At 44.5% G+C, this 24989-nt stretch overlaps 1 protein-coding gene across 1 annotated transcript in view; it reads left to right on the forward strand.

Annotated features, from left to right (window-relative positions):
* Positions 1–2812: 2812 nt before the first annotated feature.
* LOC135372731 (uncharacterized) overlaps positions 2813–24989 on the forward strand; it is a 35081-nt gene continuing 12904 nt past the window's right edge. Inside the window, exons 1-6 of the mRNA XM_064606218.1 lie at positions 2813–2899; positions 7688–7806; positions 11964–12035; positions 13042–13171; positions 15851–15953; positions 20199–20231. Of these exons, the coding sequence (XP_064462288.1) occupies positions 2813–2899; positions 7688–7806; positions 11964–12035; positions 13042–13171; positions 15851–15953; positions 20199–20231 (544 nt within the window). The remainder of the gene's footprint in view (positions 2900–7687; positions 7807–11963; positions 12036–13041; positions 13172–15850; positions 15954–20198; positions 20232–24989) is intronic.

Here is a 24989-nt window from a genome sequence, read left to right on the forward strand (position 1 = left end):
TAATTCTTGCATAATGCCACATACCCAGTCGCATTACCCTTGTGTAAAGAAAGCACAGGACAGGGATACACAAATTTCCTTAAGTGAGCAGGGAAAAGCTTAGGTCGAAACCGCTCAGGAATATTCGGAGAATCACCGCTTATTACTACGCGGCTAGCACAACATGACAGCAAAAAGATATTAGTGAAGATTAAATATTGCAACACTACTGAACAAGTCCAGACATGCGACATCGCATACAAAATACTGCTCATCGGGCAAAAGGGCTTAAGCCTGCGACCGAAAATCATAGAGCATACGCAACTTCATTTTTCTATTTCGCGTAAACTAAACGCGGTCTGCTTGGAAAACGACGCACAAATATTCTTAGAAGCAGAGAAATATAGAATTTTTACTCCGTGCTCAGATACCAGCATTTCTGCTCAAAAAAACCATGACTGCGAAATTAAGCACTGCTTACTTCATCAAGATATCGAACACCCAACAAAATCAAGCAAACAACCCACTTCACTGATAGAACAATATTCAGCTTTTACAGGAGGCTTTCTTCTGCGTAAACGTAGAGAAAATAAGAAAGAGCAGCAAAAAATTACACGCACTTTTGCTCGCATAGCTAGAGAAAAGAGAACAAAATAAAATAATGAGGCACACGCTAATAAACTGTGACAAAGACATTCATTTCTGCTATCAGATAATTTATTGCATAATGCTAAATACTCATTTGCATTGTCCCTGTGTGAAGAAAGCACAGAAAAGGACACACAATTTATCTTAAGTGAGCAGGGAAAGTCACTTCTACTCCGACAGCTTAATACCATAAGTCAGTCATAGACAGATACATACTAACAAACAAACAACAACAGGACCGGCGTCGGGCATTCATAGAATACCCTGCCCAAAACAAAGACTTCACCAGGGTTCGCGAGGCAATTCCATTAAAAACGCTCGTCCTATCATACAGATAGCAATGCAAACGCGACTGCCCTTATTTTTTAAACAACTATTTCACGCAATAGTACATAAATGTATCACTCGTATCACACGAAAAGGCAAACAGATAGCACTTACTTGTCAAGTGGGGTCCCAGCGCGCGCGAGCGTGCGCACACACACACAGACACACACTCACATTTTCACACTCACAAACAGTCTATTTTCACATCCACATAAATCCATATTATTCCTCAGGTCCTAATAATTATCCTATCATCAATCCTATCAATAATTATCCTACCATCGTCAAAAGAAGGCACATATATATATGTGAACGCAAAACAATAGGTCTTCGTTCCAGGTGTAATAGGATATCGTCACTCGGCCGGCGCGACCAAAAAAAGAAAGGAATGCATGCTCGCTATACATCCACGAAGAAAACGGTGCCGTGCTTCTGCGCAGCGATCATTATACAGGAGTGAATTCACTTCGTTTTCCTTCATTTCCTTGCTCTCATATATTTTGCAAGAATACTATAGAGTAGAACGTGTAAATGTGAACATCATTCGCTACACACTGTAGCTCTCATCATTTTTAAACTAAACCACTTAACATGTGTTCATAGGCTTTCACTAACTAGGTGAGCCAACAATGACTCCAAATAAAATCAAATCAAATAATCATTCACCATCGCTGGCTGCAAGTTTGGGTACCCAACAGAGCAGTGGGCTCCCATCAACGCGCCTTGGACTGGCCTTACACACACCCGAAGCCTTTTTGAATACATTCTGCTGTCGCCGGAATAAAAGATTTATCGCGAGGGTACTACAATGTCAGCTCTGTTGCTGTTTAAGTGATAAAACAGTGCGCTCACTCGGGCGCGAGAACGGGCCCGCGCGCGGCTCGCGTGGGGCGCGGTTCGGGCGCACTGTTTTATCTCCTAAGGTAGCACAGAAGTCATTTTTAACACCCAATTTTCCGCCCAGTTAATTAACCACCAGTTAAGTTAACACCCAGTTTAGTTAACACCCAGTCCCCGCGCCCTCTCAGTTTCTGAGTGGCTCTCGGATGTAGCAGTCGCACCGTCGCCGCAGGGGGAAAAGGTGAGTGATTTACCGACGTTTGCGCGTTGTTTTACCGTGCTCGTGTTAAGCCTTTTCTCGCCGTACGCACATGTTTAGACCTGTTTAGTGTAGTGTTGTGTGGTGACGCTGTGGTTAGGCCTTTTCTCTTGCATGCTAGACTTGTTGAGCAGTGCTGCCATTTTAACTTGCCGCTAGTACTGTTGTTATCTGTCTTTCTCGCAGAGAGCTACGATGCTGGCACCATCTGGTGTGATGCCTCTGCAACCGTCGTGCCCCAGTCGCCGCACCGGCGTGATTTCTTCAAGATGGTGTCGTTGATTTTCAAATAACTTTTTTCCCACTGTCTGCTTCCTTTCTATCTAGTTTTTTTTCTACAACCCAAGTTTTACATATAAAATCCACGTCAAGTATTGCATTGAGTTAGATTTTGCACAATTTAAAAATTTTAAAAATTTAAGTTAAAAAATATTTTAAGTAATTTTAAAATAATTGAAAGTAAAAAGTCCAATACTTGCCATGGATTTTCTGTGTAAAACTTGGTTGTATAAATACTACTGCAATGTTCCCTTCCCCACATTCCTGCCCCACTCGGCCGGGTTTGAACCAGATCTTGGCTCAGCCAGTCAACACGTTAGCCTCTGAGCTAACGAGGTGGTCAGCCCAATACTGAAATTCCGAAATTGGCGCTGATGCTCAAACTGTATAGGCTCACACGTTGTCTGTAACTAATTTGAACGGTTGTTGAAAAGGAGTCGAAGCCACATCGCATATTGTGGTCTATGGAGGGTCAGACCGATGCTCAGTGGCGGATTTCCAAACCCGCCCATGTCGCCGCGGACTCCAGTTGACGCGGGCGTCACCGGCGCTCTGGTTGATGATAAGGCATGTAGAAGGTTTTATGCATCTTGCTTTGGGAACATGATATAATCGATTGAAGGGACGAGCCTGTAAGGGGGAGCGAACGCCTTTACTGGTCAAAGGCTGAACGTAGGAAAAGGAACTGCAGTCACGTCTCGCGCCTCTGTGGCGCAAACTAAGCGGAGAGGTTCGCGCGAGCGGGGGGAATCAAATGTTCGCATAGGACGCAATGACTTTGGTATTTCAACGCGGTCAAACAGACTTTTTCTCCCCACTTTCCATGCTGCTTTAAAGGGGCAGTAAAACAAGGTGCGCATTTCTCTGCATTATATCAGCGCAACTTATGCAGTGAAAGCTCGTTGTACTTACTATCGCTGAAATCCGAAAGGCGCTTGGATGTGGATGACATATTCAATGCACTCTGTCGCTTTTTAGCTCCACCCTGTGATCTCACTTGACGTCATTTTGACTTGGGCTTTCCTCACCAATTATGAATGAATGAATTTTATTCCCACTTTAAGTCGTGGTTGGAGCCTTGAAAAAAAAAGTCGCAGTAACGACTTGACGGGTTCACAGCTCCCGTACAAAATGACATTGGTAAGCGAGACGAAAAGCATCCGTGGAAGGTAAACTATAAATGCATGCAATATGAATATCTTTCTTGACACTGTCAAAATGAATCAATAGGGGGCTCGTTCAAGATGCATGGCAATATATGTGAACACTCTGTTCACCATATCTGATTCTACATCGGGGGATATGCCGAAACCTCTTGGCGCGATTATTATAAGAATAACTATGCTCTTTGAGGTGAATTAGTGATAAGATATTATCTAAGGACGTTTTATGAGCAGTACGGTAATAACACAAAAGTTTATATCGATACGGGTTATTAACAATAATCAGCGAGTACCGTTCAAACAAACCAGTTGTGGTGTGGTTATATGGTGGACAATCCAAAGTTCGGGGAATTTATTTTGCAACACAAGCAACCTATGTAGGTTGGGCATTTTGGTTGTTCCCATACCAAGAAGCAGTAGTTAAAATGTGTGTACAATAATGAGTTTTAAAGTAGCATAACTCGTTTGGTTAGATGCTTACGATATCTATACAGAAAACCAAAGAATCGCGATGCCTTGGAATGCACGTCATCAATGACCAAGAAAGTAGTAGTGTAGAAGAAAAATTACGCCGAGAGTTTTGCATTTCCTACTATGTCGGCAACTGTGTTATCTATTTCAAGATTTACTGAGGGCTGAACTTGTTTTTGCGTTGAAGAAAACCGCCTTAGTTCTACTGGCGTTAGTGTTCAAACAGTTAGGATCAGCCGAATACTTTACCCGTCCAGTACCTCATTTGCATGTGTGACTATCCCGTCAGGGTCTGAACCGTGAAAAAAGATGCTCGCATCGTCGGCATGTATGATAAAACTATATGGTATGATAAACACTAAAGAGCAAAGGACCAAATAAGCTACCTTGCGCTGCAGTGCAGAAGAGTAGCCATTAATGACAACCTTCTGATGCCTATTATCTAAATATGACGAGGACAGCGGAAAGTGTCGGGCCCCGGATTCCACAACGCGACAGTTTTAGTAATAGTATCCTGTGTGAAAACGAATCAATGCTTTGCTGAAATCAATAAAAATTCCCAGAGTATTGAGTTTCTTTTCAGTGTTTTATTAGTACGGTTCCTTTCTGTACTAAAACAGCCAGCTCAGTCTATCTGTTCTTTCGGAAACCGAACTGCCATTATAATCAAGGGTTCCACGAATGATTTTACTTCACTTACGGAAATTGACTAGATGAATGTTAATGATATTACATTCAAGCCCTAAACGGTTCAAACATCAAACTGGAAAAGAAATGCATTCAATTTAGCTATCACACTTGCACCACGTTTTCTAGCACGCAGAACACGCAAGCGCGAATGAATATACGGCGCTACAGTTCCCGAATCTCAGGTAAGCGATGGGTCGTCGTCTTGGTCACCTTCGAATGGTTCGGACGACTGGGCTGACGTACTTTGTATTGAACCCACGCGGCATCGCGTCACCACCTCGCGTGGCTCAGTGGTTAGTGTGCTGCCCATGTGACGTTGTATCTGAGAGGTACCCGGGTGGGAATCGCGCCAGCCCAACTATTGACGTTCGCCTCGGCATGGGCGCTTAGTATTGTTTAGTCGAGCCGGAGATGTCAGAGATGTCATGACGCTGAATTTCAGAACGACGGAGGGCGAAATGTACTTCTACAGAAGCAAACGGACCAATCCGCCTCACAGCTGATAATGAAGTCTGTTTATTGGCTGGAAATTTTAAACGTCACGTCCCTCCATAGCGTAGAACTCATCCGGACTGCAAAAGACCACGTAGTCTTGTGGCGTATGCGTGGTGGAGGGAAGCGTGCGGGTTACTCATGTTTGAAAGCATTTATATATGTCACTGAGCAGGCAGGAGCTGCTTGGGTATACTGCTTGTACGCGGTGGCCTTGGGAGAGAGAAATGTTTGGGATCACCTCGCAACCTTCCTGTTTCGGATTAATTCCATCCTAATACAAATAGAATAAAATGAAAGACTGAAATACAGATAGCAACTATTTCACTGAACTCTCACACTACTCCGTTACTTGAAGGTGTGGCGGCATTGCCAGTGCCATCACATCAAGGCGCGAATAATAAATAGCCTTGCCTCGCTCAGCCCGAGCTCTCGCTCTGACCTGACCTGGTCTCGTTAGTGTTCAGTAGCACTACAAAGGTGCTAGTGGCCATCTTCAAGTTCGTTCAGTTCCTAATTTCATTTTGAAATGCAAAAATGTTGCCTACACTCTAAACCCAGTGACGGATAGCTGCCGTGTGATCAACTGGCACATTTTTTTTTAAATGTGCCAGATGTCTTCAAGGGGCACGCGGTGCCTGCGAGAGCTGCGGGTGCCATATGCTCCCTGAAGCAACCGGTACGATAACCCTGCTGACGCCAGGTGCCACAGTGTACCCGGACGTATCGAAGGGTTACTTGTACCCACTAATACGCGAAAACACATTACGCCCTCTCGAGTTCCCTAACAGAAAAATGACCTCCACGCTTCGCAAAAAAAGAAAAAGCAGAAAATGCTCCAAGCACATCGAACATGAAACACCAATTTTATTGGCTTGCACATACCTTAAATTGCATCCAGTACATAATCGTTTGCCGAATGGAAAGCATACACGGTTCACTAATCCAACACACACATATGGAGCACACGTTGCACGGGCACACAACCCATCCGATGATCCGATGCACCAGGCAGTCCTCCAAATGCCAAACACACAATCCCGAAACTTCGAACACGGAACACGACAGTTCCTCAAACGAAATGGCCGAGGAACAATTGTCCAACAAGTGGCAACAGACACCAATTCCATGTGAGAAGCAGTTGCAATCTTGAACGCGTATGTGTGACCGTTGAGACAGGAACAACCTGTAAAGACACCGAAGTGAATATTACGCTGGTATTGTTCCAACGTTAATGCTGGAATGGTATTCCATTTTGTAACTCACCTCCTCGCAATCGATACAGTCGCACGGTCACCTATAACGAAAGGAAAGAAGGTTAGCTTTGCTCAATGGTAGAGCCCTGGACCGGTAATCCAGAAGTTGTGGGTTCGATCCCTACAGCTGGCTAACCTTTTCAGTGACTTTCATCTTTCGTCGTTGATTTCTTAGGCAATTTGAGGCTTTGTTTGTATCTGTCCCTTCTATGTTGTTCCAGCCTCAGAACATCAGTTTATCTCTTGTTCAACAGGTGCCGCTTGCGTCGATTTCCGTCGTATGAATGTGTGTATCAGTGAGCAAAAATGTAAGAGTGAAAGGAGGATGAGTGAGAGAGAGTGGCTGGTTTGTCGTCCCTTCAGATGACGCACCCCGAAAGTCGCTGGAGAGGCGTGTTAGCTTAGCTCAATTGGTAGAGCCCTGGACCGGTAATCCAGAAGATGTGGGTTCGATCTCTACAGCTGGCTAACCTTTTCAGTGACTTTCATCTTTCGACTATTAACCTCGCTTGTAATGTACATCGTCGCTTCACCGATGCAGTCGATCCTCTCCTGCCGCCATTTGCAATGCGTCCACCGTCTGCAACAGAATGTACTTCGATTGTCAAACAAGAGTGAAACGCAGGCGTCGTACGATGCATCACAGCTAGGTTGACTTACCCTGAGTAAACATTAGACCTGTACTTAAAAAGCAAGGTGTCATCCTTCTCAAGGCGAGGTTGCAACGCAGACAGCGGGCGGGAAGGAACGTACTGCGGGAGAATACGTTTTGCCATGTCACTCCTCACCGGAGGAGCGTGGGGCAACGTAGTACGCTCCATCGAAGTCACGCATATTCAGCCGGCACACGCATTATTCAACAAGCACACTAGTACGAGGTTCCTGGTGGCACACAGATTATTCAAAGGGCCACAAAGCCGTTTCATACCGACGTGACGGCTTTGTACCTGCTGAAAATTTGGCGATGAGGTTCGCTGTGCTTGCTATTTGATTACCGTTACGGCTGTTTCCAGACGGTTACGGCTGTGTACCCGCTGCACTTTCTGAGGGAGCTTTTTTACTGGCACATGTCCGTCACAGGATTTAGAGTGTAGAGCTTGCAGAGTCCTGTCTGGGTCAGGCAAGGTGTGTCTAGTGAAGTGAAATTGCTGGCGGAACTGCAACGGCTGTCTCTGCCGGGGGCGTTCTAGTACAGAAATATGTGATTATTCGATTGTGGTCGATAGAGTATCATGATATCTTCATTGTGTCCTTCATTGTTTAAGTGTGCTGACTTGTTTCAGCCAGGTACGAAAGATAAAACAGGACCCTGTGGAGGACGTTTGCTGCCCAACATCTACTACGACCCTCCCTTTTCCTACCTAGCTATTACACAATTTATGTGGCCCGAAACCCTGGCCAGGTACGTCTTTTATGCGGGAATACGTCAAATCAGTGGAATATACACTAAGTACACACTTATACACATAAGAGGACATGCGTAGAAAAGCTTGCCGTGGGGTCATGACGACGAGCATGACCTTATAGGTAGTGATGAGTGCGGGCACGAAAGTTCGTACCGCTCACTTACCGCAACCGCACACGACCGCAACCGCAAAACCCGCTCCGTACCCGAACATCCCAACGCCTATCCGCATACCAGCGATATACCCGCAGCCCAATGCGTACTCATATATGAATTATATGCCACATGATCGTGACGGCACGAAATGATTTATTGATACTGAGGACAATGTCCTTCCTTTAGCGAGCCATTTTTCCAACGCGTACGCTGTGGCCACTGCGGACATGGTTGCCAGCTTACTGATGCGAAGTGTACCAGTCTTGGTGTCGAAAGATAGCCGAAGTTAGCCCTATGTGGCAAACAATAACAACAACTTTATTTTGAGATGATGAATTGGATGTGGAACGTCTTGTAAAGTATTTGGGCCAAATGTTCGAATGAATCGGGTCATACACCCCAATCCAACGGGTTGGTTCTGCGCCTGCTGCTACTGCGGGTATACCTCCGTAATCCGCTGAGGCAGTGCGAGTCTACCGGCACCTTGCCCGCAACCCGCGATGACACGGAATTGTGTACTCGAAAAGACAAACTTGCGCGGGTACCCGCGGCTATCCGCGGGTTTACCCGCACTGCAGTCATCTTTCCTAATAAGCACAACGACAAGGACGCGACGTAACAACACAACGCCAGCCTGTGTTGTGTAGTTACATACATCATTGTACTTGTTACAAAGAAGTTGTTGTGTTTCGTTGTAAAAAACTGTTTTCTGAACGCAATGCGGGCGTTACGAATACGTATCCGTAACGCATGCATTGCCTTCAGCAAAGATATTTCAACTTTGAACTCCAATTGGCCATGCAATGGGAGCACGAACTGCTTCTTGAATAGGTTCATTGATTTTCAGTCCAATGTGTGGCAAAAGCACAACTGATCGAAAATTTGATCCAATTGAAAATTTTCTAATTGGACCCTTTACTTTTTTTCGACTGGGACGATTATCCGAACTGTACTACCAGCATGCTCTGGTATGATGCACCTCCTTAATTTCATCACAAGGAATATAGCGTTTTTGAAACACAGCTGTTACACCCTTGTCTTGTGGCTTACACAGTGCGACTTCCGGTATACACTTCCTTAAAACTTTTCTTTTTTGGCAAGGTAAGACGTCCCGTAATAATGCGGTTCCCAATGTTTCGCTCTACTTGGAGTTCGTCAGCCTGGCGCTGCGCCAGGCTAACGAGCTCCAAGTAGAGCGAAACAGCTGTCCTTGGCTGGGAGTGCACGATCAAATTGTAAACATATGCTCAATGTGCAGCTACAGAGCTACGGCTATTTTTTTGCTTTATATATATATATATATATATATATATATATATATATCTTGAAAAGTTGGAGTTGGATCGGACGGCTACGTAATTATAGTTGAAATAAATGGGAGACAGAAGACGAAAGTAGGGGAAGTAACAAAAAAGGGGTTTATTAAAACTTAAAAATCATAAAAGTGGAATAGCAGCAGAGCGTGCATTTAAGAATCAACCCGATCAGGGTTATGATACGTCTGTCCTCACGGAGCTCCTGAATCTGATCCTAACATGCAATAACTTTGAATTTGACGACAAACACTACATACAGGTCAATGGTACAGCAATGGGAACAAAAATGGCCCCTAACTATGCAAATATCTTCATGGCATCCTTGGAAGAACCGTTCCTCAGAAACTGTGCACTGAAGCCACTCCTATATAAGCGATTCCTAGATGATATATTCATTATTTGGCCCCACTCCGAATGCGACCTTCAGTTGTTTGTTAACGACTTTAACCAAGTACATCCCAGTATTGAATTTACATTCAATTACTCCTCCTCAGCTGTTAATTTTCTGGATGTGGAAGTTAAACTACATAATGGAATCATAACCACCAGTCTGTATCGCAAGCCTACCGACTCCCAACAATATCTATCGTTCCAGAGTTGCCACCCCAGGCACACTAAGCTAGCTATCCCTTATAGTCAAGCACTGCGTTACCGGAGAATATGTTCTAACGATGATGAACTAGACAATCATCTTGAGAGCCTTGAAGAAACTTTCGCAGATAGAAAATATCCTAATCAGGTCGTAAAAGATGCCATAGCCAGAGCTAGATCAACCGATCGAGAGAACCTATTCCAAACACAGCCCCGAGCCGATAAGAATTCTTCGGTAAACCTCACTATTAGCTTCAACGGTTATGCCCCGGACGTAAACCGTATACTTAAACGGCACTATGCAATCATCACCCAATCTGATCGTATGAGTCAGGTGTTTCCGGAACCACCCCGCGTTACTTATCGTCGAGCAAGGAACATCCAAGACAGACTTGCGAACGCCAAGTTAAACAAGTGCTCGGAACACAACGGTTGTCAACCATGCAACGGACGCAGATGCCAGATCTGTAAATTAATGCAAACTGCTACCAGAGTAGAAAGCACAAATTCCAACTATCGCACAAAAATTAATGGTCTATTTAACTGCAACTCTTCTAACATCCTTTATCTCCTTCAATGTAATGAGTGCAAGGCCCAATATATCGGTCAAACAGCTACATCCTTCCGAATCCGATTCAACAACCACAGGTCCGACGTATCAAAGAAACCTAATCTGCCACTGTCTCGACATTTTAGTAAACCCGGCCACTCAATTAACGGCATAGCCATTTTCGTTCTGCAATCGGGTTTTCCATCCCAACGCCTTAGAGAACAAAGAGAATCGTTCCTGATCTACAAATTTAAAAGCCAGATCAACGAGGACCCCGGCGTCCTCTCAACAGTTCGCAACCTAAATTCCTAATTCTCTCAGAATACATACACTCTTTTGTATCTCTTTCAGACTCCCCGGTTGGTCACCCCAGGAAATCATTGCCCTCCGGCTAAGAACTTGACTGCCTATGATTCATTGTACCCTTTACCTTTGTTTGACAAAGCACGTGTGCTGCCCTCTCTCCTTGTACATATTCCCCTCTCATTCTTTGCAATTGTCTTGCGTCACCATAGTATCCCATTCCTGTTGAAGACAGCGCTGCTGTCGAAACGTCGAATACCCCCTCTTAGTTTTTAATAAAGTCCCCCTTTTATTCCTTATCCTGTAGAAGCACCGTCTCCACTTCTGATCTTTATTGAATACCTTTATTTTTCGTGGTCAACCGCATTCGTTTATTTCAACTATATATGCAATATATGCAACTATATATATGCAATATATATATGTATATGCGATAGGCATGCTACTTTCACTATTCTCTCTGGGCCGGCGACGTTCTTGGCCATATGTTGCTCAACCGTCAAACGACTAATTACCTAAGAATCGTTGAACAAGCTGCGAAGCTGTCCCAAAAGAGAACATCTGTTCCTTACGGCGACATGATATCGTTACCATTTTGATAAAGAATCCGTTCGGTACATAGTCCGCGAAAAATTTGTGGAGGAACACCTTTTTTTCTTGATTCTGTTCATTGCGCATCTTAGGAGACGCGTCTTTTCTTCACCCCCAGTGTGAGAGGGTGGAGGAGCACAGTACCGCCTCATGCATCGAAGATGAGCTTTAACTTGCAGAAATAAAACAAAAGCGTGTGTATGGGTGACTCTATCTGAACTGCCCTTACCTTGGGTTGCATTTTCTGTTTTCTGATAATATTTTTTCCAGGACGCAAGAGGCGACAGTGTGGTCTTTCTTCCTCTCACATTGGGGAAAGAAAGAAAGACGGGTCTCCGAAGATCCGAAATGAACAAAATAAAGAAAAGTCAACGTACAGGTGGACGCATCATCACAGTATCATGCGCGCAGGAAGAATTTGAAAATATTTGAGAAGGAAGAAAACACACACAAAATGCACAAAAATATTCCGCTACGCTAAACATTTCGGGATTGCCGTTGTTTTCAAGTCATTTTCTTCAGCAAGACGCTCTAAATGTACGTGAAAGTATTGTACGCTTGCAGCAGTTGGAGATTGCCGCATGTGCGCCACGAAGTCTCAGAGGCAGTCAATAAGCTCACATGACCATATGACTCTCGTTTTGCAGGATAGCGAACACGAGTGAATGCGATGTCATGCATCTTGATCAATGCTACCAACATCTCATCCCTGCATATAAGTAAGGGTCACCTTTCATAATGGCTTCTCTCAGCGGATGATCGGTAGCGTATCCGCCCGCCGATCCAAAGATAGCGGATTCTAAGCAGGCCGATGACGCTGGTTACTTTTTTTGGAAGGGTACAAATCGCTGAGGAACTCCGGTGCGGATGGTTTTTATATGTTGATAGTACGTCCATGGAATATCCAGTGGATTAAAATGGATATCTATTACACGTGCACAATATCCAGGACTACACGTCTTATGGATGTTCATAAGACGTTTCTGGTTATCTGGGAAGATTCAAAGCAGGCTGATGACGATGGTAAGTTCTTTGGAAGGGCACAAGTTGCTGAAGAACGCAGTCTTCCACGACTGACATTAAATCTGGTGTCTCATGTGCCGAGATTTCGGCACATGAAAAAAACAAAAAGAAAGTAACGTGTGGACAACGTTAATCCACAGACGCGACCGTCTTCGCGTCGCTCGTGATCGCACTTGTCTGGCGACAAAAAATTTCGAACTATGATTATGATCACGATTACTTACCTTCGCAATGGGACAGTTGGCCTCCATGAAGGGGGAAGGTGCTTACATTAACGTATAAACTACGTGTTTTCTACACTGCGCGTAAGCAATACCGTTCGAAGGTAGACATGGAATGATGGGAATGATGGCATGTAGTCTTGAGTCGGAGTGCCAACATGAAAGGAAGGCTGCTGAATAGCCGCATTGTTTTCATAAAAACTCAGGGCAACAGATGTTGCCTGTCCCAGTGGCAGAGCCCACTGGTGCCCTTGCCTGATGCCCCTCAACGGAGAGCAGAGCATAGACGCTTAGCACGAAGACGCAAATACGGCTCGCATTTACAACTACTAAGAAGTCTGAACAATGTCTCTCAATGATGATTAGCTCCGAGAGTGTTGAAGATGGCCATCTTAGTTCCTGTTTTGGGACAGCTCTTTTCCAATAGCGTAACAACTCTGCCTGTACCAAAATTTCTGGAAGCTAATTTGTTTATTTACAGGGACGATTTGAATAGAAGCCTATGCTACACAACGACAGACACGCAAAATGCGCCTACATTTTCAGGAGTAGTAGGATTCAACGTAGATAATTTCTGTAAGGCGAGCGCTACTATGGATGGACTAACAGCGGTAAGCATCACTACGGGAAAAAATCATATATTTCGTATTTTCGTGTTGTTTAAATTGTTGAAATGTAAACGAGGTCGTAGCGCTGGGAAGTAATAGAACGCTTGTTTTTTTCGATTGTGCGAACTTTTTTCTGCGAAAATACTTTGTTTTGAATTTTCCGGTAACTGCATTTCCAAGGAAATTGTTTCGCGCGTGATGAAAAGAAGATACGAGGATTGACGGCATTAACGTTTAATAGCGATGGATCGTATTAATGATTGATTAGTATTGTGCGAGCTCCAAGCGTCTCAGCAGCAGACTATTAGTGATGAGGTACTCTGGTACTACAGACGGACCGCTTCTTGATAGAACCAAAGAATAGATCCGATACTCAGGTTTAAGGAAACCCAGTGTTGCAAACCTAGTGGAGTTATTGCCGTGGTGTCCTTCTTCACATATGATTAGTGATACTTCCCAAGCAGCACGCCAATATCGGTCCAATATTGGCCCAATGTGGGCTGCCAATATGGGGGTGCACATATTGGCAAGCCCGTTTTGCGCCAATATTGCCAATATTTCTGTAATATCACCAAAGGGGAGTTCGTGTAATAATAAAGAATTATCCTGTATAATATTCACCACCGATAATAGTTTTCTCTGATCTTTGCTTTTTTATTTCTGCGGATCTAATTGATCCACGTTGCACATGATTGCAAAAAAAGCAGACAAAACACGGCATCGCCCAAAAAGAACGAACAACTACGCCCGCCTTGCTGAAGGCCACAAGCAATCCCACGCAGCTGCCAATGCCAAAGATCCCTCAGAAGCCTTCATTGGGATCGCAATATTCTGTGAACTAAAAATTTCCCACCCGCTCCGAGACTACAAAGGAGCGAAACACTTTCGTGACGGTGACGGACATACGCCAGAGCAATTCACACTGCTTGCAGCAACTTGAAAGCACCTAATTTTACAGAAGAGCCATCCCTTCCTATCAGACATTGTGTTTTTTACTTAGAGGATCGCGAAGGAAGATGGCGGCTATTTCCAGAACGGGGAATGTTGAGTTGTGGAATTCTAGCGAACGTTACATTGGGATTGCCAAGTACGTTGACAGTTTCGAATAATGTGTATCATCTGCGGGAAGTTGTTGGATGTAACGATGTCCTGAATTGGGTATTTCACACGGTTCAACGTTCAATCTTGACGTGCTGCTTGGGCATTTGTGCAACACGGGTACGTACCATTTTCTATATTTTGAGTCAATATGGGGTGTACGCGGGCAATATGGGGCCCATATCGCCAGGATTTTTCCAGTATTGGCTCAAAGTGGGCATTATGGGGCCTGTATTGCCCATTTTCATCCAATATGGGAAAACTCTTGGCGAAACAGGCCCCATACTGGACCCGTATCGCCAATGACCAGCCAATATGGGCCCAATATTGTGTGCTGCTTGGGTCCACTGACACAATGAATACGTCACTCACAAAGCAAGTCGTCTACCTCAGGCGGATCCTTCGCCTCGCAACCAGAGAAACAAAACTCCTGGCATGTATACATCATTTTTCTCAACACAACTGTATCTGTGCTATTTCGGATCTCAACAGTAAACAGTACATTATTTACTACACCTGAAGGCACTTCAGGAAAAGCACGCTTCACCGGAGTACTACCGGTTTCAGCTATAACAACACTCTGAAAGATGTGTCCTTCATGTGCGTTTGATAGGAGCCCCGAAAGTGGAGAATACGAGGCCTCTGCTTAGACACCACGTTAGGAAACACGCGTGAAGCAACATTAAGCATGGTGTCAAAGCATAGACATCATTTTGAGGTCATGTCGTTTTAGCGCTTGTCGACATATTCCGATTGGCTTCATGCCAGAAGACGAACGTATTTTGGCAACGTCAACTATACGATGCTTCTTCCGAGACATAGTAGCAGATTTCCCCTCAGCTTAAGCCAATCGCATCGACTCAGTGTGTAATAGTAGGTCGCCATCGCATCCTTGAAAGTGGTCAACAGTAGGAGATCTCATGTAGAAAACTGAGTGTTTAGTGCGAGATTATCGGATGAATATAACTACCGAGGTCGAAAGACGCCCGGAACAGTGCACAAAAAGAGTAAACGGACTATTTACAAACGATTTTCGAGCGGATCACGGGTGCGGCCATATTTATGGTCACGTGTAGGTTGACATTTGCTGTGACGTGCGACCAGGACCTGTCCTAAATGCATTGCCTTCTCCCAGCACGTTTTCGTCTATGGAGCAACATTGGACGCTGCAACTGTGCCGTCGAGACAGGGGAATTTCCTTGCGTGTCAGGCCGACTTCGGCGAGAACCGTCCTTATATCCATGCCGAAAGTAGAATACTAAAAAACTCCACACAACTGTGCCACATAAGGTGCCGAGTAATAAAGACTCATAGCCGTAGGGATAATCACATGCATTTGATTTCAGGCTTGATCCGAAGCACGCAATTGGCGTCAGGCGCTGCGTGAAGTCCTGGCGCTAGCGTGAAGTAAACTAAAAATAAAACGTTATAGTTCAGTCCAAACCCGGGTCCCGTTAAAATTCATCTAATGCTGTTGATTCTGAAACTTTACTGAAAATGCTCATGGGTGTCATTTTCATGTGTGATGTGTGTGTGTATGATATGGTGAGTGATGAATACACGTCTCGTCTGTCACCGTTCTAGGGCAAAGGCTCTACAGTGAGCAAATCGTGTACCACGCCGTGTGGGGGTTTCGGGACACTCGTATGGCACCAACTTCCTTGGTCCATGCAAGGCTCCGCAGACTGTAAGTGCATAGGGCAGAGTCAACACTATCTAGATGGATAAAGCCTTGTCACCCGTGGATGTGGCGTAGCCAATCAGAACAGTGTTTTTCACGGCGGTAGCAAATCCCGGTCGAACCTTCAGCTTCACCGGTCCTGGGGAGCGTCTCCACTCTTTTTTCCAAATTGGATTATGGATGTGCTGTGTACGTCTCAGCACGGCCATCAACACTAAAAATCCTGGGTCAGTAGGTCTCCAAGGACTACGTTTAGTCAAATCAGTGGTCTTTAGAGCAACGCAGGTTTTAAATGGCTCCTTCATATGCATTAAGAATCAACATATCAATGTGTGAAAGGCACACCGTTCAGACAGCATATCTTGAACAGGCATTCAGCTGTGTCTTCTTTTAGCGTTCGAATGTCACAACCAGTTCATCACTATGGCTTTCCAGAGTACAACTCTATCATCCTTGAGTCAAGTAAAAAACTCATCCATGGCAGCGCCTCCAAACATGTACCTCACCAGATACAACAAACTTGAAACTGTGAAACACAATACTGCAACAGGAATTTGAGGTGCGAAAGGATAGCTTTGGCAGCCACATAGAGTACACTGATGGTTCAAAGGGTGTTTCCGAGGTATCATGCGCTATGGTCACTGGCACTGTTACAAGGTCACATCGTGTGAAGGTCACCATGTCTGTCTTCACAGCAGAAGTGTATGCCATAATTTTAGCCCTTAATTATATCTTACAAAATCGTATTAAATCATCAGTCATATACGCAGATTCTTTGACTTCATTACAGACTATATGTAGCATTCATTGCACAAAAGACCCCATTGTCTATCGTGCAAGGAACCTAGCAAGCACACAGTTTATCGGTTACTTTTCCTGCTGGGTACCCTGCCATGTTGGGATACCAGAAAATGAAAAGGCCGATCGAGCAGCTTGCTGCTGCCTAACATACGACATAACGCCCTTTGACATTCCATCAAAGATGTCGGGCTATATGTTTAAAAAGCAGCAGACACTGGCAGAGCTTTTGGGACCAACAGACAAGCAACAAATTACGCACTATAAAACCTATTCCTCCATCTGCATCCAATCAACTGTATGAGGTGCTATCCTGTCGGCTCCGCCTGGGACGCCACCTATTTAACACATGAATATCTCTTACGGGAAGTAGACTGTCCCGAATGCAGTGACTGTGGGGAACAACTCTCAATCTTTCACATCCTCATTGTATGCCCAGCCTACCAGCATCTCAGTGAACGTCATTTTGTTTCGTGCAATAGAAACTGCTTGCCACTGCGCACCCGGCTCTTGAGCTCGCAATGAAAGTTTTGTACCCTTTGAAAAGGTATACATGTTTTTTTAGAGATACCGAGTTTTTAAAGGATCTGTGATTTTAATTACTACCCAGCACTTAGCACTGGTTTAGTAAGCACAAAAATTGTACCTAGGTAAAACTTAATAACGCCACTAATGCGCCACAAAAAAAAAATCAAATCAAATCAAAGCTTTTAGCTGTCGTAGCCACATAGATGAACCACTGCCGTCCAGGCGTAGTAAACAGGAAAACTTCAAAATAAAGCTCAAAACTGTCCCATATTTCTATCGTCAGTAACTTTGTGGAAAGTGTTCTTTTTATCTACAGATTCGTGTCTATAGGTTTTCGGAGTTATTCGGATTCGTAACAGGCGCACCGCAATCAGACGAAGTTACGCTTTGTGTCCACGAGAGAAGGAGGGAGAGGAGGTAATAAGCAGACCTTCTGTATCTAGGTGGCGTGGCAGAGGCCGCAATAATGTGAAAATGTTGGAAGAGCGCGATTCAGCGTCACCGGTGCGGATTGTTTCCCGGTGCCATTGTTATATGGCGTCTAGTTCCTCTACACCGTTGTCGTCATTAGCGATGCGACGCCTTAGCACCATGTGCGGAACACATGGATTACATATGATCAGTGTTCTCTTGCTGGGTGATAACAATCGTGCCGTTCGTACGAATACGCTGCTGTCTTTTTTGGGTGTTGTCCTGTCAAAATTCCAGAACGCTTTTAGAAAAAACAGAACAAAGTTATTTTATGTGCCGCTAAAACAACGAGAGAATGACGTTGGGACGGATTGCACACTTGCAATACAGGGCGATATTAGCGACACTTCCCCGTTAACGGCTCAAACTTCGCAATATGGGGTCCCTATTGCCAAGTCTAATCCAATACGGGGAAACTCCTGGCAAAACCTTATGTGCTGCTGCCGACACTCCCCGACATCGGCCTAACATACGCTTGCAACACCGCTCAGAGCTGGGCCGATGTCGGGTCAGGATATTGGCCCGATATCATTTGGACATGCTGCCGATGTCATTTCGACATGCTACCGATTTGTGACCGATGTTGCGCCAACATAATTTTGTATTTTTATTCGTGTGCTGGCCATCGTAGGGATGAAAACAACGTTAGACTGGTTGTTTGCGAGGAAACTACGTTTTATTTCTACCATTGTCTATTACTCGTTTATTTTCTGATGGTTTTCTTTATCTCTCGTATTTCCCACGGCGTGCAATGAGCGCGGTATTACCAAAAGCAAGACGAAAAAAAGTTCGAAAGCTCCTTAAAAAACGAAAGCGCAAGAAGCTTTCAAAAGGTACCGGCATTTCTTTCGAACAAAAACATACTATATATTTCATGTCTTACGAGCTTCCGCAAATTCGAGAGCCCTGCTCGTCTCAGAATCAAATGGTGGAGGTGACGTGTCTGATTTTAGTTCGCTCACGCATACAAACAAGGCGGTACAAACAATGAGGTATTGCTTCAAATATTAACTCGACATCAACGTAACGAATGTGTTTCCTACTTGCTTTTGGCGCGGGACACCAAGTAGGTCGATGGAAAGCCAGTGTCTGCGTTATGTCGTTTGTTTCGGTCAACATCTAGCCGACGATGCCAACTTCAGTGGGGTGTTGGTCGCAAGTTGGCAGTGTCGGCGTCTTGTCTCTCGTTTCTGTGATCATCAAGCGACATTGTCAATCTCTGTGAGATATCAATCGCACGTTGACATTGTCAGCGTCATCTCGCTGGTGTCGGTCAACATCAAGCCGACATTGCCAACTTATATCGGTCGCAAGTTGGCACTGTCGGCTACATGTCGCTTGTTTCGGTCAACACCGAGCCGACATTGCCAACTTCAGCGTGATATCGGTCGCAAGTTGGCAGTGTCCGGCTAGATGTCGCGTTTTTCCATCAACATCGAGCCGACATGCCAACTTCTGTCGTATATCGGTCACAGGTTGGCAGTGTCAGGGATATGTTGGGCCGACATGCCCAACTTGCTGCCGATATCGGCCCGATGTCGTGTGCTGTCTTGGTTGGTGGTGTGCTGAAAACTGTTCTGGACCATGTCGAACAGTGGGAACACATGTCAGAACGCTTTTTCAGTACAGTCCGGTACACACAATACATCGACGCTGTGCCAGAATATTTTCGCAATATCCCAATACCCCACTATACACCCCCACACATACCCCAATTTAAGCAGGGTACATTTGCTCCGATGTGAACCCAATACGAAGTTTTACATTAAACGGGGTAGCAGGGTGTAAATATGTAGCACGAATACGGAAGCTTACTATGCGAGATATCACGGCCATGGCCACGGCAGACGTCTACGGATGACGTATCGTCATGCAGCGTAGGGTTACGTAGCGTAGCGTCGTAACGGAAAACAAATGCGATGGTCGATACTCTATCTGTTCTCATATCAGGGGTTGGTGCCGAACTTTGTATGATTATAGGAAGGCAGTTGCCTCAGGACAGAAGCCGCCTATATTTCGAACAGAGACTGTTCTTCTTCTGGGCACCGTCCTCATCATTAGCATGGTATTTAAAGGGTTAGGTGTGACGTGTTTTAAAGGTTCATGCGAATTGTGGGTCAACAGCCGGAGGGAAGAAAGGTTCCGTACGGAACACGTCACATCTAACCCTTTAAATACCATGCAATGATGAGGACGGTGCCCAGAAGAACAACAGTCTCTGTTCGAAATACCGGCGGCTTCTGTCCTGAGGCAACTCCCTTCCTACATTCCACCGGTTCGCTGGATTTCTACCCATCTTTGTATGATTATGTATCTATCAAACGATGGGGCACAGAAAATGTTTTTCTGTAAAACAGAAAAAACATTTCCTTGGTACCCTTGAGTGTGCTATGAACTGATCCAAATGGACGAGAGCGACACAAAACTGATTAACATTTCGTTATTGCCTTTCAGTCCGGACAAGCATGCTTCGACGACGACCATGTGGTACGTGCACGTTTATCTTCTAATTGGACAACCAACTTTATTAGCTACGCCATGACCAGATAGATTGACAGAAAGCACCAGAATCTTTCGTGAAAACTGGCTGCATCATTCGACATTTCCGTCAAACACTCTTGAATGCTTTATGCTGGCACTATAGGACATTGATACCAAATTTTTAATCAAAGCCCCCAAAAACATCCAAACGACGCAACGCTTAGACACAGGCAGACACGACGCAGACACCTAGCTTTTTTATGTCTAGAGAGAAGTGCCCGTTTCATCTCTGATGACACAGCTTGCAGCTCACGCACCCGTTTCAAGCGTCTGAAAAACGTCGTCCCTTCCAGAGCTCGCTCTGTCCTTCAATCGTCATTCGACTAGTATACCTTCAACTCATATCTAAATATAGAGGTGATGGACATGTAACACAACCCTCAGGATAGCCTAAAATGTCTTGCACTCGTCCGCTACCAATCTCCTGGATCTGTTAACGCGGCTGTCATACGCTAATATGGCAAATACTCGAGCCCTGACTTCGACCTGTTTTGGATCAAACCTCCAGGACGAGAGGGCACTGAAACATCAAGAGAGTCACCACGTCGATAGTCACCACGTAGTTGATACTGAGGACAGTTACTGAGTTGACTGAGACCAAGTTGATAGGATGATCTCACAATCACAACTTAGCACGCAGACGCTTCATCGACAGACCGCCGTTCTTTCATCACCCCATCCAGGATACTGCAGGCACCTGTGAAAATAAACAGTAAATACTTGAAACAAGTACACTGATGAACAATTTGTGCGCGTGTGTATTTGTGTGTGTGCGTGTGACCACTGTCAGTGTCTCAAACAACTGAACTACGCATGCACTATTTGCACACGCAATTTCTGCTAGAAAATTCTGCTACCCCAGGGAACGGGTTCACTGCAAAAATCGAAGTACGATTAATTAATGCATGATGATGCGGTGGAATGCCGGTATTGAATGAGGAAGGGAGCGGAGAGGTTTTTCTCGGCGCTACGCACATCCATCAGACTGTCACGATTTTCCAACTCGGGAGTTGTAATGCTAAAACATAAAAATGGTATTGTACTTTGTTTCGTGTTGAAAGATAGAATAAATAAATTAATTAGCATAGTAAGTGCGAATTTTGGGGTAGCCTTCGTAAGTCCCACTTAGTTCGCACTTAGTATTCCAGTTTGTCCTTCAGTTATTTTCTCATTTTATTTATGAATTATATATTTTCGATTCTTTACTAATCCCTTTTTAGTACTCGAAATCAGTCCCAAACGTTCGACCACTTCAGCAACAGCAAAGTCATACGACTGCCACGGTTCTCGGTTCTACATTTGTGGCTGTAAGCGGGTCTGTCTCCAATCCACGTAGCACCCGTGTCGTGTTACTCTCCGTTGGGGAGCGTAGTGGCACGAGGAAATTTATCGCATTAAGTTGTCAGTTGGAACGCATCGCAAAATCAACAAGCACAATTACCTGAAGCTCTGCTGTTACATACTAAACACGGACAAAGGGAACGAATTGGGGGAAAAAAATGTAAAAAAAAGAAAAAAAATATAGCTCTGACTGCTTAGGATTCCTACGGTTGCGAGCCTTGCCAGAGACAACGATATTCCAATTTCCACTTTTCCGGTACCCTCTGCATTAAGGCTTCACAGCTGGTTTGAGTCCTGTGTTGTCCTCTTTGTATTATTTGTTGCTCAAATCCAAACGAAATGTACCTCTTTGATTAATATCCCTGGAACATCTCTACCTGGTCATGAAAGTCCTGAATATCCGGATATCTTTGTGACATGAAGGGGATATCCCACAAAGCCATTTACGTTGTGATTCTACCCAGTAAACAACACATGTCTCAGCACATGTCTGTGTACAGAATATCACGCTCTGGATGTTTGCATTCCGATGTATAAAGCGCAGTTCATATATCCTGGGGTAGTTCCTGGACTATCCAAGAGACCAGGATATGAACACTCGATGAACGTCGCGCGAATGTCACCGGGATGTCGTCTTAGATATACCGGATCTGTAGGATGTTATACAATCTATTTTTTACTGTCAGTCTTATTTTACTGAGTAGTATTTCGATAGCGTTGGGAGCAAGCAAACATACATTGTCTGAGCGTCCGATACAGCGTGAATAAATAGTATTCGCGTGTTGCTCTCTTTGCAAAGCATTTACGTAGCATTCTTCAAGCAACAGATGAAGGCCTTACAGCTCTACTTAGCAGGTAATCACAGTAGAGCTGACATCCTGAATTAAAAACACAGTATTTGACTGGAAATGATGTCGGAATTATTGTTGGCATCCATTGACTCAATGCAGGTGTAGCGAAATTGCAAAGGCACATCCATCCTCGTCACCGCTACACACTATTTACGCCCCTCTATAATTAGCGCGATTTCGCTGAAACAACGTTTGAAACGTTTCGTTTTATTCTGCGGTTACGACCGATTGTCATCAAGCAAGATGGTGACTCATTACAGCAGGTATAATAGCAGAGTCCCAGTGCATATTACAGTGGCATTGCCAGATATGTTGTTTCGAGCAATGTGTATAGTCTGCGGGAAGTTATTGAATGTAACGACGCGCTGAGTAGGGCACTTCACACGCTTCAAATTCCGATATATTTGGAACAGGTACCAATACGGGTTCGTCCCATTATCTGCATTTTCATTATTAGGGGGTTACGCATGGGTAATATGGGCATGAGTAATATCTTGCTGACATTTTCCCCATATTGGTTGAATATTTGCAATATGAACCCACATTGCCGACATTTTCCCCATTACTGTTCACACTTGGCAATATGGAGCATAGACAAAATGGCGTCAATGCAGGCTAGCTGGTGAATAAATTCCATGATAGGCAAGCCTGAGCGATGCGCAAGACACGTAAACAAACACAAACACGAGGGCTCAAAACCAGCAACACGTTTAATAGATAATAACGAACTTCATGAACACGTAGACGATGCGTGGGAAGACCGAGAGAGGGGGGAATAGGGAATTGAGGACAAAGTGAGTTGAAGGAAGGTTAGAAGAGCCGCTTGTAGGCCGGTTGGATAGATACAGACGGCACACTAATACAATTGCCCACACTCTGTATGGCCAATGCTTCTCTCAAAAGACGTTTTCGCCTGTCCGGTTCCCACGCCAGCACCGCTGTCTGCGACCATAGGGGTTGATAATTATTACAGAGCCTTAGGTGGTCCGACAAATTTGAATCAGGGCTGTTTTTATGCTGGCCCAACCTTTGGTTAAAACCTTGAGACGTTTGACCTATGTATACAAAGCCACAAGCTAACGGAATTCTACACACAACATTTTTTGCACATGGAACAAATTTGATGGTTCTGTGGTTCAGCATTACATCCAGGCTCTGGTTTCGAAAAAGGCGTTAAACGATCTAACCTGAAGTTGTTCCTAAAGAGGAGACAGACCCCCATCTCATTCGACATAGCCTTCAAATTATGTGATATCTTGTGGTAGTACGGACCTACTGCCATGTTTTCGTTTTTCTCTTTTTCTTCCGTTAAACCTTTCGGGCGAGCATGAAACTGTGCAAGTAAATTGTGCTGGATTAGCTTAAACTCATATCCTGCTCTTTGTGACTTGGCGGTCTGTAGCTTGAATGCACTGAACACAAAATGCGAGCAAGACTTGGTCAGGGCACTGGTTATCAAGGAATTTATCAAACTATTTTGCACCAACTTAGAATGGCAACTCCTTCTTGGCAGAAGGGTTTTTTTATTTGAAGCATCATAGTGCCAGCATAACCCACCTTTGAAGTGTAATGTCAAATCTAAAACCTTCAATTTCCCGTCGGCAGGATGCTCTTCCGTAAATGTTAATTTGGGGGCCGATTCACGAGCCACACGTTGCAGTTCTACCAAGCAGGATCGGGAACGAGACATAAATATCAGACCACCAACGTATCTAGTCACCAAAACAGCGTCAGGCAAAGACGAATTTACAAAAGCACGTAAATGAAAGTCGAGGCAGCCTAACATAGATTTCAGATAGGAATGGTGCAAACAGACGAACCTGTGAAAACACCATCCTTTTGGGTGTATAAAACGCCATCTATGTAAGTTACATTAGAATTGAAGTACAAATTCAGCAATTCCAAAAAATCGCTTATAGCTATGCCAGCGTGAGACTGGAAACGTACCAAATTTTCGTTCAAAAGATCCAAAACGCGTTTCACAGCAAAGGTTTTTTTAAGAGAATAGTACAGATCTTTGACATCCAACGACATCGGGAACATTTCAGAACCATGAAATGGCAAAAGCATTTTGACAAATTCTTGGGAGTTTCTCAGAGATAAGGGGTTGGGTACATTTAAAACTGACAATGATTTCTGGATGAACGCTGATACGAACTTCTGCCAAGTGCTATTTTCATTAAGTACAATTCTAAGGGGTAGATTGGGTTTATGGTCCTTCAATAAAAATTTTGAAGAGAACGCGCAAGACGCAGTTCCTTTGATACTCTTTACCAATGTTGACATTTCGTTTTCATTCAAAATATTCGAAACATCCCTTTTCAATGTTCGAAGGTTCCCAATGAAAGGCACTAACAGCTCGTCAATCGCATCCGATCGCTTTTTTAAGAACTCTTCTCTCGGGAGAACACCAAAACGGCCAGATTTGTCAGTTTGAAGCAAGAGGACGTTTTTAGCCTGCAACTCTTCCTGTGCCGCGACCACAGAACGGGGTTTGACACAGTAGCCGGGA

Source organism: Ornithodoros turicata, unplaced genomic scaffold (assembly GCF_037126465.1).
Source record: "Ornithodoros turicata isolate Travis unplaced genomic scaffold, ASM3712646v1 Chromosome166, whole genome shotgun sequence".
NCBI classification, from domain to species: Eukaryota; Metazoa; Arthropoda; class Arachnida; order Ixodida; family Argasidae; genus Ornithodoros; species Ornithodoros turicata.